The sequence below is a fragment of the Strigops habroptila genome, chromosome 4 (assembly GCF_004027225.2).
Source record: "Strigops habroptila isolate Jane chromosome 4, bStrHab1.2.pri, whole genome shotgun sequence".
NCBI lineage: Eukaryota > Metazoa > Chordata > Aves > Psittaciformes > Psittacidae > Strigops > Strigops habroptila.
In genome coordinates this window covers 39657585-39671171 of record NC_046358.1, presented here as the reverse complement: position 1 = coordinate 39671171, position 13587 = coordinate 39657585, and the positions used below count along the sequence as shown (strand labels likewise).

Below are 13587 nucleotides of genomic sequence, written 5' to 3'. Positions count from 1 at the left end.
AACACTGTGAGATACCATGTCATAGGATGCAGCAATTATTGTGTTTCTTTAGGACACTATTCCAGACCCTAATACTGCTTAATTTAATTATTGTTAGTGCTATTATATAGGGTTTAAAGATACCTTTACATGATTAAGTTCTCTGGCTTTTAAAGTATTGTTGCAATAGCCAACTCTTTCAACACAGTTAGATACAAGCACTTCATACTTCCCCAGTTTAATATTAACCATAATATCATGTAATAAAATTGAAACAAAAGTGTCATAGGCCTAATTGTACTGTCACAGCCATGTAAATCAGAAATAGCTTCAGTAAAGCTACTGTTATTATGCTGGTGTAATATTGATGTAAATTAGAAGTTGCTTGGCTGCTGCAGCTCTGCTTTCAAGGTAACACAATGTAAAGGCCTCACTTATAAAGGCTTATGAATTAAATACTCCTTACCTCATCATATTATATGGTATTGTATCAAAAAAGAACAATATTTATAAAAGATGACATAATCAGATAGTTCAAGGTAAGTTAATGTTGCGGGGCCAGATTCTGCATTGACTTCCATGAATTATTGCATATCTACATAGATTTGACTGCCATCAGTGTATAACTTACATCACTTCCATAAAACTGAATTGCTTAGCTGTTCTAAAATGTAAAATAAGAACCCTGGCTTTATCTTTGGGTAGATATTTTGGGTTGGCTTGGTTTTTTTCTGACATTAGTCTAATGAACAGCATCAGAAAGGAAATGTGCCGGACATGGTGGTTACATCAAGAACTATGAAGGAAACTAGTAATGAACTCTGGGAAAATAAATAAGGGCAAGTTCAGGAAACATAAGTGAAAATGCAGCTCTGGTATAAATTGAATAATAAAATTCCTGGTCATATTTTGCCATAAATAGTGGTTTGGGAATTTGTCATTCACCTTATTTAAAATTCAGAAATATTAAAGGTATGGGGTTCTCTCATTATAGAAGTAATAGAATTCTAGCTATTACAGAGTTAGGGTAATTTAAATAGCTATAGAATGCATTATATCAATAAGTGGAACATCTGTATGAAATGTCCACCTGCTAATATACTACTCAGTGTACTTTACAATGAAATGTACTTAATCATTTTAAGATATCTTCTAATGAAGCCTTATCGGGATTAACATTTTGAACACTAATACTTTTAGGCATTAAAACTTCCGCTTTAAATGAGATTGCATTGTCTTGTTTACCCTTGTTGATTAATAAGCAATCTGTTAACTGTTAGAATGGCCCAATTGTGCCAATGAAAGTGAATTAGTAATTCAGCTGTGTTTGTGGGTTTAATCATCATTTCTCTTGAAGGCTTTGGAAAAAAAAAATTGCTTGCACACTATCCATAGGCAAATAAAAGATATATTTTTAGATATGTATACTGGTGCTTTGCTTCAGACTTTCAGCTTAGTATTATTGATCAAGAACATCTAACAGCAAAATACTCCTTTGAGGTACAATATTTCTAAGTATAAATACCAATCTTTAAAGAAAAAGTGATGTGAAAATCTGGAACTTGAATTCGCTTTCGATAGAATGTTATTGTTTAGCTAGTAACATTCAGGAGGGCAGGTCCTGAATTTTTACCAGTTAACACTTGTGAGCAGCTTTGAGAGGTGTGATGGCTTTTTTTGTTTTCTTATTATGATTAACTGGAAGCTTAAAGGCAAATACCCTGTCTTCAAAAAAAAAAAAAAAGATAGAAAGATAGTTCAGATTTTCTTATGGGGTCATGCACTTTCATCTGTAGCATCCCGCAGAGGAAAACAGATGTTGGCAAGTTACAATTTAAATTATCTGGAAAGCTCCCACGTGTGGAGCACAGTGTTAAATTCAGGAATAGCACAGGCCTATGGTAATAGTCGAATTCTTGAACCATGCAATGCTGTAGAAGTATAGGGTTCAGAAGGTGGGCTGAAGCAGTCATCCTCAAATGCGTTTGTACCACTGCTTCATAGTTATTAGTAAAATACTTTATGAGTTAATAAAATCCTGATTTGATGTTGAGTGGTGGTAGAGTGTGACTCTGGATAAAACCATGCTCAAAAGCACCCCATACCATTAACTGCTTCCAGGTGGTAGATCTCTTTTTAGTTTTGGCATGTAGGGTGCATTATTTATAGTGCTGTTCAATAAGATTCTCAGTGTAGTTACTTGGGTTTCTGGCATAGAACCAACATATCCTGGCTCCCATCAATATTCAGCAATATTAGCGCTTAGCGATTGTCTGCCATCATGCAGTTCATGTCAGGCTGCGTTCTTGGTAGCAGTATGATGAAATAAATGCAGTGAATTAATAATCCTTAAGAAGGATACAGTTATCATAGTATTGCTACATTTAATTGAATATAGAACTACCCTGGAAATACTTTATGAAAACAAAAAACCTCTGTAAAGAACTTTATACTGAATTTTATCCTTCCTTAAGGTTTCTTCTCTGACAGGGTACATATGACCCATACTTTCTATTGTTTTTTCTAAAAATACATATATTCATATTGCATTTCACACACACACATCTCTGTTTTTTCCTGAGGAATTTCTGAATCCGATTACTGTAAGGGTAACTCATTTCAGATGTGTCCCAGTTGAATGCAAAAAAAGAAGAATAAACCAGTCTACACCATAAAACTCTCAATGTTTTTATGACGGTTAGATATGTATGACATTTGTTTGAAGAAGACTGAAAGTAGCTTTACTCCTGTACTATTAAGATTGTGACTGTTTATCTGAAAACTCTAAGCTTTGCCACTAAATACAGGAATTTATGGAAGAGCTGAAAAAAACTATTGTAAAACAGAGATTGGGCACCATTAAATATCAGATAATAGTTAATGTTTTAATCTGCACGGTATTCCACACTGACATCTGTTGTTTGTCTATCCTGCAGTCTTTATGCTGTGAGATCAAACAGAGACGTCGTGGGGTAGCCTCTGTACTGCGATTATGCCAGCACCTCCTGGATGAGCAGGAGGCCTGCAACCTAAATGCAGATCACCAGTCTATGCAGCTGATAATCGTAAACCTTGAGAGGAGGTGGGAAGCCATTGTCATGCAAGCTGTCCAGTGGCAGACTAGGCTACAGAAGAGATTGGAAAAAGACTTGGTGAGTGATACTTGCTTTAAAAATATCTCATGTGGTTTCATTCTTCACAAGACAAACCTTTTCAGTGCATTTTTTGCTGTCTGAAGATGCTATTCCTAGTCTTTACTGACAACAATTGAAGCTTTAGTTTTTCACAAAGCATCGTATTCTATGGACAAAACTGATTACTAAAATAAACTCACAATATACATTTTCTGTTTGCTGGATATTTAATCTCATCACACCTGATCCTGTGAAATAATGAAAACAATCTTCTATTGCCAAGTTGCTCAGTACCTAACAGAACTAGGCCCAGAGACATATTTCGCTGATTGTAAATATATTTCAGAGAAATCATTTTCTGTGTAAGTAAGACTGGTTTTAATTAGCATCCCAGCAGTAGAACTGTATTTCACATAGAATGCCATGGATATGTGATTAATATACAATTCCGTGTTATTTGAATATAAGTAAAATGCATTAATTTGCTTTTATCTCAGGGAAATGATTCCTATGAGGCAAAAGATCACTCTGCTTAAACCATCCATTAAGTGCCATAAATTAGACAGATCTTCTACAGCATAAAACTACATTACAAAGCAGTATCTACATTTAAACAATAAACCATAGGGGGAACAAAATAATCCCTACTGTAAGACCATTGACTGCAATGGATGAATTGGCTCAGCATGTGTTGTGCTACTATCATAATGCTGAAGTCTGTATACTGCAGCTACATTGACAGCAATGATAACTCTATATAGTGCATATACTGAAGAGCCTAGATGAAATTTGAGAATGCGACATATTTAGCTTACATAATTTTTTAGGTTTATATCAAGCAAATAAAAGGAAAATAATGGTTGACACATATATGCTTCCTAAAATTATCTAACAGTGAAATACTACTTTTAACTTCTTTTTGCTAGATTTCCTTTACAAAAATAACAGAAGCTGTAGTTCTCTTGCGCAGTTAGGGTAGTGTGGTATGAAGATATACAAGACATTGTTCAGAAATACTGTCAGTTCCTAAGTGAAAATACTATTAGTCTAAATGGGCCAAGAAATGGTGAGTTAGTGAGAAGGATGCTGTGGATGAGTGAATTGTTGAATAACCTGTAGCAATAATCTGTTGCTGTCCTGCCTTTACCAAATGTTATAAAGTAGGAGTGCACCTTTGCTTGTTTGCTTTATTGGCTGTTTTGCTTCAGGTATTGAGATAGAAATGGGACTTGAAGAAGGAATGGGTTTGAATAAGCTCTCAGGATGGGTCAAACAGGGCGTGTCTCTGTATGAGGTAACACGGAAAGAAGACGTCATAGAATAGCAGATGGAGTGTCAATGTTGGTTTTGTAAGCATGGGAGTAGTCAACTGACAATGTAAGAAGTGTAGATAATTGAGGAGAGGCAGTTAATCCCTCAAAAATTTGATTTGGTTAGATGAAGTGTAAAAATAATGAAGCCACATGTGCTCATACAAGGGTATAGATAAAAGATTATTTTTCAGCCTTTCCTTATACATCTATGTGCAGAGAGGGAAATATTGACTAATGAGGAATGCTGTTGGAAACAAACAAGGTGACCAGCTAAGAGCTTTTACCTAACAACAAGCAGAAAAATGTCAAATCTTAATGATGCTAATGATTCCTCTCATAGAGGTAGTGAGAGCTGTAGATGTCACAACTGATGCAGATTACCACAGGGAGAACAGTCATACTAATAGGGCATGAAGAAAAGAGGAGCTATGGGGAGGACAGGGCAAAAATTCCATTTTGTCTGTATTTCATGTTAATGGACTCTAAGAAGGAGATATTTAAAAGACAGGCAGAAGAGCAGCGTTAGATGCAAAGGAGTTTACTTGAGCCCTCAGTCCAGACATTGGACCTGCAGGTGTCTGAATTTATCTTATCATCCGTCTACAAAGGAGAAATGGAAGCAGGTAAGGAAAAAGACTTGTTCATGTCTAGTGAAAAGCATAGAAATGGGGTAAATATGACACTGAGGAAAAGATTCATAAAGAAACTATAACAATAAAGCTTTTTAATTCTTTTGAGAAATACTGGTTATATGTTTGTGATAGGTCCATCTTCAAAATATTTTTAGTCACGTTACTAATATATTACATCAATAGCTCTAGCAAACTGTTGGTTGGTGATATACAAAATGTTTAATGAGCTGACCAGTAGTAATAAAAACAGTTGAGTTTTGGAGCTTCAAAAACAAGTGTGTGCAATATTAAACAACCAAACCAAAAATTAATTCGCAGAACTCTGAATTTTAGTTGCTAGCGGCTGAGTAGCTCTTGGATCTATAACTGCCCAACAGAGGTTGCACTGAGTTTCTACTGTGTTTCTCTAAAAGATGATGAACTGCCTTTTTCGTTTACAAAACTTATAATTTTGTTGTAGTACATACATCTCTTCTACTGAACTTGGAACAGAAACAAGTTGCATTTGTGATAGCTTAGAGAGTGCTGAACAGAGGTCTAAGTTACTGTAGTGAATGCATGTGATTTCCTTTTGCATGTGGGCAGCTGCCATGTGAAAGCTGTTTGCTGTTTGTACCTGCAGTTACTCTAAATAAACTGTTATGAGCTAATAAGAGCATGGTGCTGCTCTTGAGACAGAAATAAGTCTCGTGTTTCTGTTTGGGACTGCAGTTGATCAGGAATTGAGGCATGGTGACGGTATGGCACCTTGTTCGATATCTGAATGTTTGGAACTTCACAAGGTGCATGCTGCTTTGTTCCACTTTGCCTAAGGTAGTCTGGAGTTATTTGCTGGGCTTAGTTGACTTTCACCAGGCAGGGGGTGTATCATTCTGCTGAGAAATGGCAGCCATTTAAAGCTATCATGATGTTCATCTAAATTTCACTGTGGGCAGTTTTTTTTCAGAACCTCTCAGCCTGGGCTTGTTTATAATAATAAGATCCTATAAAGTATGTCAGCATCTACAAGTTTCTCATGTTGATAAAGCTATCTGTATTCTCAACATTTAAAGATATCCCAGCCACTGCAGGATTCAGGTTTCTTTGTCTTCCCTTGCCTGAGTTGGCATGTCCTAAACTCCTTTTCACTCAGTTCCTGTGTAGTCATTTCTTGGGTAGGTACCAGAACTGTTTCTTCTGCTTCCCTATCTCTTTGCATTTGATGGTGTGCCAGTCCTGGCACACAAACAGTATCCCTTGGAAACAAGTCTTTATTTGTAGTTGCCCACAGAATCCTGTAATTTATGAAAACAAATGAGATGGTTTTATACCCTGATGGCATCTGACTCATTCATGATATCTGACTTGCTGACAGCAAATAAGATGGCCCAAATGATTATACTGCCTCATATAAAACAAGAGTCACTTGCATCTTCTAGTGTCTTCTTAATTTGTGTACTGAGATCTTCCTTTGTCCTGTTTCTGCCTCTTTTTATATTCAGTCACTTATCTGGGCACTTACAGCATTACAAAGCTATGCTGGAATTAACCACAGAAGGCTTTTATGTTTCTTTTGAATTGTTTGTCTTCATTGATGGTTTTCAACAACGTTTAATTTTGCTCAACTTTTGCAATAGTGGGCACCATAAGTTTACGAATAACAAGAAGATATTAACATGTGTACAAGCACCTAAAGTCTGGCAAAGTATGTCCTTCTCATAAACCAAAAGTTATGTCTAGCTTGTGAAATTATCAATAAGAATCACTCCAGAAGGCTGAAATATGGTTAGATTCAGTAGGTTAATCTAGCTATAAAGAATGAAATATTCATACAATGGAAAAAACAATTACTTTTAAAAAACCAGTAGGACACTTGTCTGTTACTGGAAGCAGTCCTAATCTGTTTTAGCAAAAGAGGTTTTTATTTCCTCCATCTGTTTTTTTGTGGTAAATTCTTTTCCCCCAGATTTATCATCCATAGTTTGCCGATATAACGTTGTGTGTCACCTAAATTTTAGCTTCAGAATTACACAGATGCCTTATAGTTTGCCTAACAAGACTTCTAGCAATCATCTTAAAAGAAAAAGGAATCTGTCTGGCAATTGCAACAGCAATAGCAACAATCCTTAGTCAACTAAATCCAAAATTGCCATCTAAAATTCTTGCTCAACAGCTGGAGAAGCTTTAACTCACTATGCACTTTCCTTTAGAGGGTCTAATCTACTTGGGAGACTGAACAGTTAAAAAAAGATTTGAGGCAAACTCAGTCATGGTCATGGCCATGAGTTTACAGCAGTTAAAGTGGGAATATGTTCAGTTGTTTTATGCAATTTTTTTTAATCTTTTGCTCAGCCAGTGGTGTAACCAATGTAAGTTATGTGTTTAGCCCCACTGGATTATTCTAGAGATGTTCACAGTTTGGGGATGTGCTGTCCAGGTCAGATATGCCTCTGTAGAAAGCTACAGTGAGGTGACTGTGGAAATTCACTATTCTGGGACCATTTTACCAATACAATAGTATATAGGAGTGTTGTACAGCTGTGGCTAGGAGAGAGACAAAAGCGTGGCTTCTAGTGGATTTTATGTCTTCAGTTGCAGTTCAATATTCCTGCCTTTTTGGTGACTGGAGAAACTGCTTTTTCTCCAGACTGCTCATTCATTGAATGATAAGCATATCTGTTTTATGGAGCAGACAGTCTCTTTTCTTATTCAACAGAGAGGGCTAATTATTGAAGGGACAGTATTAATCATGCTTTTAAAATGGAGATTTTGAGCTAAGGAGATTTGGGCTAAAGTGTTGTAATTCTCACTTTGTCCTGAAAGTATCTGAAATATTCATTTGTCTGATCACGAAGTTCATTACTATGCTTATGAAAAAAAGTATCTTTATTTCTCTTGTTCTCCTGAGTCATCCCATGTGTATGCTGTGCTGTATGTCCAGCAAAACCCCCATTTGTATTGGCTTGAAAGTATGCTGTACATCCAGTCACATAATTGAAAATAATAAGGCCACAATAAATGGGATGGCCTTGGGGTATAACACCCAAGGGATTCAATTGGTGTCACTTTGCATCAATGTCCATGCGTCATGGTAATTGAGGTAACATAACCAATTACCACATTTTAATTAGAGTTGTAAGGACTTGGGAAAATCTGCAATGGTGAGACAGCTTGCTTAAAAAAAAAAAAAAAAAAAGGCACCTCTCTCTTTTCCACAAGCTTGTTTATTAGGACTTGAAAAGCCTGCTCAAAGCTCTGTTTAGGATTTTTTCCAGCTTCCTCTACATGTCATTCTTTATAATGCACTTTGAAAAACAAGTTATTTGAAAATACTGCATTGCTTCTGATCTGGTATCTTTGTCCTTTTTCTCTATTTATCTGTTTCTGTGATGCTTTCTGTAAAAGAAAACAGTTTTTAATAATGCTAGCCATGGTGTCTCCTCTTCACTTCTCTATATTTAATTCACTAGTGCAATATTTTTTCAAGCCATGTGTGGTGGGTTGACCTTGGCTGGATGCCAGGTGCCCACCAAAGCTGCTCTGTCACTGCCCTTCCTCAGCTGGACGGGGGAGCAAAAATATACTGAAAGACTCAGGGGTCAAGATAAGGACGGGGAGATAACTCAATAATTACTGCCATGGGCAAAACAGACTCGACTTGGAGAAATCAGTTTAATTTATTGCAATCAGATCAGAGTAGGGTAATAAGAAATAAAACCAACTCTTAAAAACACCTTTTCCCCGCTCCTCCTTTCTTCCTGGGCTAAACTTTCCTCCTGATTTTCTCTTCCTTCTCCCTGCCAGTGGTGCAGGGGGATGGGGAATGGGGGTTGTGGTCAATTCATCAAATATTGCGTCTCTGCTACTCCTTCCTCCTTAGTGGAAGGGCTCTTCACACTCTTCCTCTGCTCCAGCATGGAGTTCCTCCTGCAGGAAACAGTCTTCCAATGTGAGTCCTTCCCATGGGCTGCAGTTCTTCACAAACTGCTCCAGTGTGAGTCCTGACGGGGTCACAAGTCCTGCAGCAAACGTGCTCCAGTGTGGACTTTTCCCTCCATGGGGCCACAGGTCCTGCCAGGAGCCTGCTCCAGCACAGGCTTCCCACAGGGTCACAGCCTCCTTTGGGCATCCCCCTTCTCCGGTGTGGGGTCCTCCATGAGCTGGAGGTAGATATCTGCTCCACTGTGGACCTCCATGGGATGCAGGGGCACAGCCTGCCCCAGCATGAGCTGCACCACAGGCTGCAGGGGAATCTCTGCTCCAGTGCCTGGAGCACCTTCACTCCATCACTGACCTGGCTGTCTGCAGGCCTGTTTCTCTCACATATGCCCAAAGGAGGCTTCCTCTCTCTGGCTGCAGTTGCTGTTGCACAGGATATCGCAGAGGTGCCACCACGGTCGCTGATGGGCTTGGCCTTGGCCAGCAGCAGATCCAACTTGGAGCCGGCCAGCACTGGCTGTTGGACACAGAGGAGGCTTCTAGTAGCTTTTCACAGAAGCCACCCTGGTAACCTCCCCTGCTACCAAAACCTTGCAGCACAAGCCCAATACGCCATGGAATGACACTTGTTCTGGGCTTAAAAAAAGAAAAAAAAGAGCACAAAACCCCTTCCTTCAGAGATAAAAAATGAAGTTGTCGTTGTTATTTTTTTGATAGCTCCACTAAACAAAGCATTAGTTTCTAAAGTATTTTTATTTTATCCCAAGCCATTATTTTGTAAGGTGAGATCTAGCTAAGAATCTTGCATAAAATTTAGAAGTTCATCAGAAGAACCTGATACAGAAAAGTACTGACCGATGATTAACTTAATTGGCTGAGGAGGGCACACTATATGTTGTAAAGTGCTGAATACCTATTACGTGATCTAGCCCTCACAAATAAATTATTTAATGACTCATGTTTGAACCTTTACAAATTGTTTTTTCATTATCACAGGTTATTTTCGCTTTGATATTGGACCTCTTCATATAGCATATGACAGTAGAATCTTGCTTGTATTTGTTTCTGTCATCTTGTTTTACTCATATTTCAATACTGAAGACTGCTCACTTTGGTCCTTCCTTAAAATACATATTTTTAAAGTGAATGGATATTTGATTGTAGAGTCTGTGATGTGATGCACTATCCTCCTGCTTGAGGTGTGTATGTTTTTGAGCTTCTGAGTTTCACTGCATGCCTGAGTTGTGACATGGAATAATTATCTGCAGGATTTAGAATGAAGTTACATAAATGGCAAACATAGGCCTAGATTTTTCTCGGACTTTAATTGAAGATAAGAGACATGCCCCACATTCTTGCAAGAAATTCTGTATTTCTTATCAGTTTCTTGAGGACTAGCGATAGTTATGATGGCAGCCACCATGTCAGTATGTAGTCAGTACCATGTCAGTACGTGATGTGGCAAAACTGAAGCTGGTAAAATCCTTCTTGTTGTGCATATCTTGGTAAAAAAATTGCAGATCCATTGGAGTTTAATCAAAATTAAATAAAAATTCAGATAAATGTTTTGTTATATTCTTGAGGATAACTCCTGAGTGGTCACTGCAGTGGTAGGGTTTTAGAGTGAATAGAAAGAAAAAGTAATACATTTAATTCCACAGAGGACTCTTCTCTATCCTCAGAGACTTCAAAACTTCCTGTCGCAACTAACTTACAGTATAGGATAATAGTCCAAAGGCAAAATACTCCATGCAGTGTTATCAATCTGCTAAATTATTCAACTGTTTCACTCACTCTGGCAGATGTAATGTCTTAGCATGACTTTGTAAAAATGATAGGAAGTCCCAGGTGTATATTCAAACTCATAACCCCAGTCAAACCAGAACGAATTCCAGTCCTCTGAGAGAGCAAACACTCAGAGGTGGTCATGTGAGTTCACTGCCACCGAGTCAGACTTTTAGCTGTTGCTCTAATTTTAATCACGTTATGGACTATTTAGTTATTGGTTGGATTGGGCTAACGGTTAATCCAGACTCCAGAGACCAAGACAGTCCTATTTCATTATTTCACAATCTCTGTTAAACCGTGGGAAGCCTGAACTCTTCTCATGAAGGGGATGTAAAGTAAAGGTACATAATCCTAACTTTCTCTAGAGTCCCAGAAAATGACTTGGGAGTTGGCTGAATTGTTTAGGTTGGGAGAACAAAGGTACTCACTAATTCTGCTTTGTTGCTTGTGTGACCTTTGTTATTTTCTATTGATGGAAAGGGAACACTGAATAGAAAGTCTTCACGCGCAGCACAGTTTCAGTGTGGACAATGCTAGGAGCAGGCTTTGCTGTAGAGCCTCTTCCAGTGCAGTTTAGCTTTGCTCCATAAGGTGAACCACATAGAGCAGAAAGAGTAGTTCAGCTTTCTTGCTCTTTCAGTCCTTTTCTCTGCATTGAAATTTCCAGACATACATTTCCTGCTAATGCTGGTGGGGTTGATTACATATGAAATTTTAGTTTGTATGATAATGAAACCTACAAGAACATTTCTTGTAGCTTGTTCTACCACAATCGTACAATAACAAGTTTCAATCACCATCAACCTCAACTGGACTCCTATACTCCTTTGAGATACATATTTCTATTATATCACTCCTTGCTAATTCTGCAAACACATTTAGTGTCTTTGCCTTCTCCAGAGTACCCAGCAAACTTTGTAACATGAGGGGTAAAAGTTACTTTTTTGTTGTTGGCATGAACACAGGAAGATAAATGAAATAACATTAAAAGTAAAGAGTTATTTTAATGAGGAAATCAACTGCTGCAATACTTAATTACTCCAAGCCATTTGTTTTGGGGTTTTTTTTTTTTTCTCTTGATGAAGCACACATCTTTGCAGTACTTGAAATTCACTTGCTCTTTTAGAAGACAGGTTTCTTTATGAGATTGGGAATGCATCATAATGGCTGATAATGTTTTTAAACAAAAAAGCTGAAAAAAGCAAAATAACCGAAGCATGTGTTTCCCAGTATTATTTTAAAACCAGACATGGTTGCTTGATTGTGTATAAGTACTGTCTACAGATCAAATTACAGTGAAAAACCGACTTTGGGTATTCAAGGCAGAAAATACAAGACCTGAGTTACAAGGTCTGGGTTACAAGACCTGGGTTCCTGGTGTTTTAATTAGCTCAAAGCATAGTGTCTGAACTGGGTGTAAAATACTGCATCTGTAATAACATTTTTTAGTAGTCGCCTATGAGCAGTCTGTTTCAGTGACTGGCAAGTCTTTAAGTCACAGATACTTTGATTTTTTTTCTCTATTATGCTCTATTATATTAGGGGTAGAATTAAATAAGCTTGCTGGCTCAGTGCCACAAGGTTTTGTAGACACCTACCTATATATATTAATATTTTGTAAGGATTATAAATTCTTTGGATTTCTTCTCTATTCCTTTTCTGACTAATTCAGATTTTATCTGTTCAAATGTATAAATTCAGAGAGAGTGAAAAATTTTTAAAGTTGCTTAAACACTTTAAACTTTTCTATCTCAGGAACTTTCAAGGCTGCTCAGTGGTGCTGTGTTACCCAGTGAGAAGCTGGAAATCTTTTCTTTTAGGGATATAAAAAGCTTCTGCATTTATCCATGCAGCTCACAGATATTTCTGTTCCTTAGCTATCTACTGTCAACTGTGTTTCAGACTGAGCAGTTTTGGAGTTGGATGAGGGAACTTCATAGCTGGTAGAAAGTTGCTAATACTTCTCTGCTGATCTGACTTTTTTAAGTGGTTGGTGTTCGCAAACCCTCAAGAGATTTCAAATGCCAGTGAGGCCTTCAAAAGTGCCAGTCTATCACATGGCTTTGTAATTAAACATACAATCATGAAAACACTGTCATATCTCTCATAAGTAATAGCATTTGACCCTCATTGGTGGTGTATCTAACATCCTTAATTTCTTTGCATTTATAGCTAACTACAATGTTAGTAAATCAGCTTACCACAATATTTTAAAAATCCCAAATATTCCCCAAGTAACCAGAAAAATTCAGGTTTTGAGACAGCAGAATTCAGTCCTATAGAATCTGTAAATATGAGCTTTAGAACTTTATAATGGGAAAAGTCAACATCACGGTAACAGGTTTAGGGCTTTATAGCATGGTGGCAAAAATTCTACCAACAGTCTGTCAACCTATTCATCTTTTTTTCCATGCTACAAATTAAATAGTGGTTGGAACAGTGTGGGTAAAGCACTTTCCAAAGCTTTGATAAAAAGACATTTACTGCTCCTGAAACATTCGTTAAAACTGTAAGGTGTGTAAAATATTCAAGCGAATTCTCAGGAATAATTGGTTTTAGTAGGAAAATATCTAATATTCAGGAATTGGAAATCTGGTATTTCCAATGCATGCAGATACTGAAAGAACTGTCAGACATGGGGGAAAAAAAAGTCATACAAAAGAAAAAAATGGCTAGGATTTTATTTTCAAGATCAGAAGTCTTATTTCAAAAGAACTTACTTCCTATTTAGACACTTAAATATAGGGCCAGATTATTTAAAAGTGCTTAGCTGATAGTGACTTTCATTGACGTACATTTTGTTCAGATTACAGGATGAAGTCA

General features: G+C 37.4%; 1 protein-coding gene across 8 annotated transcripts in view; it reads left to right on the top strand.

Moving 5' to 3' along the window:
- AKAP6 (A-kinase anchoring protein 6) overlaps positions 1-13587 on the top strand; it is a 273850-nt gene that overhangs the window by 239354 nt on the left and 20909 nt on the right. For all 8 annotated transcript variants that reach the window (XM_030482075.1, XM_030482071.1, XM_030482072.1 and 5 more), the window contains one exon: positions 2916-3131. In XM_030482075.1, coding sequence (XP_030337935.1) covers positions 2916-3131 — 216 coding nt within the window. The remainder of the gene's footprint in view (positions 1-2915; positions 3132-13587) is intronic.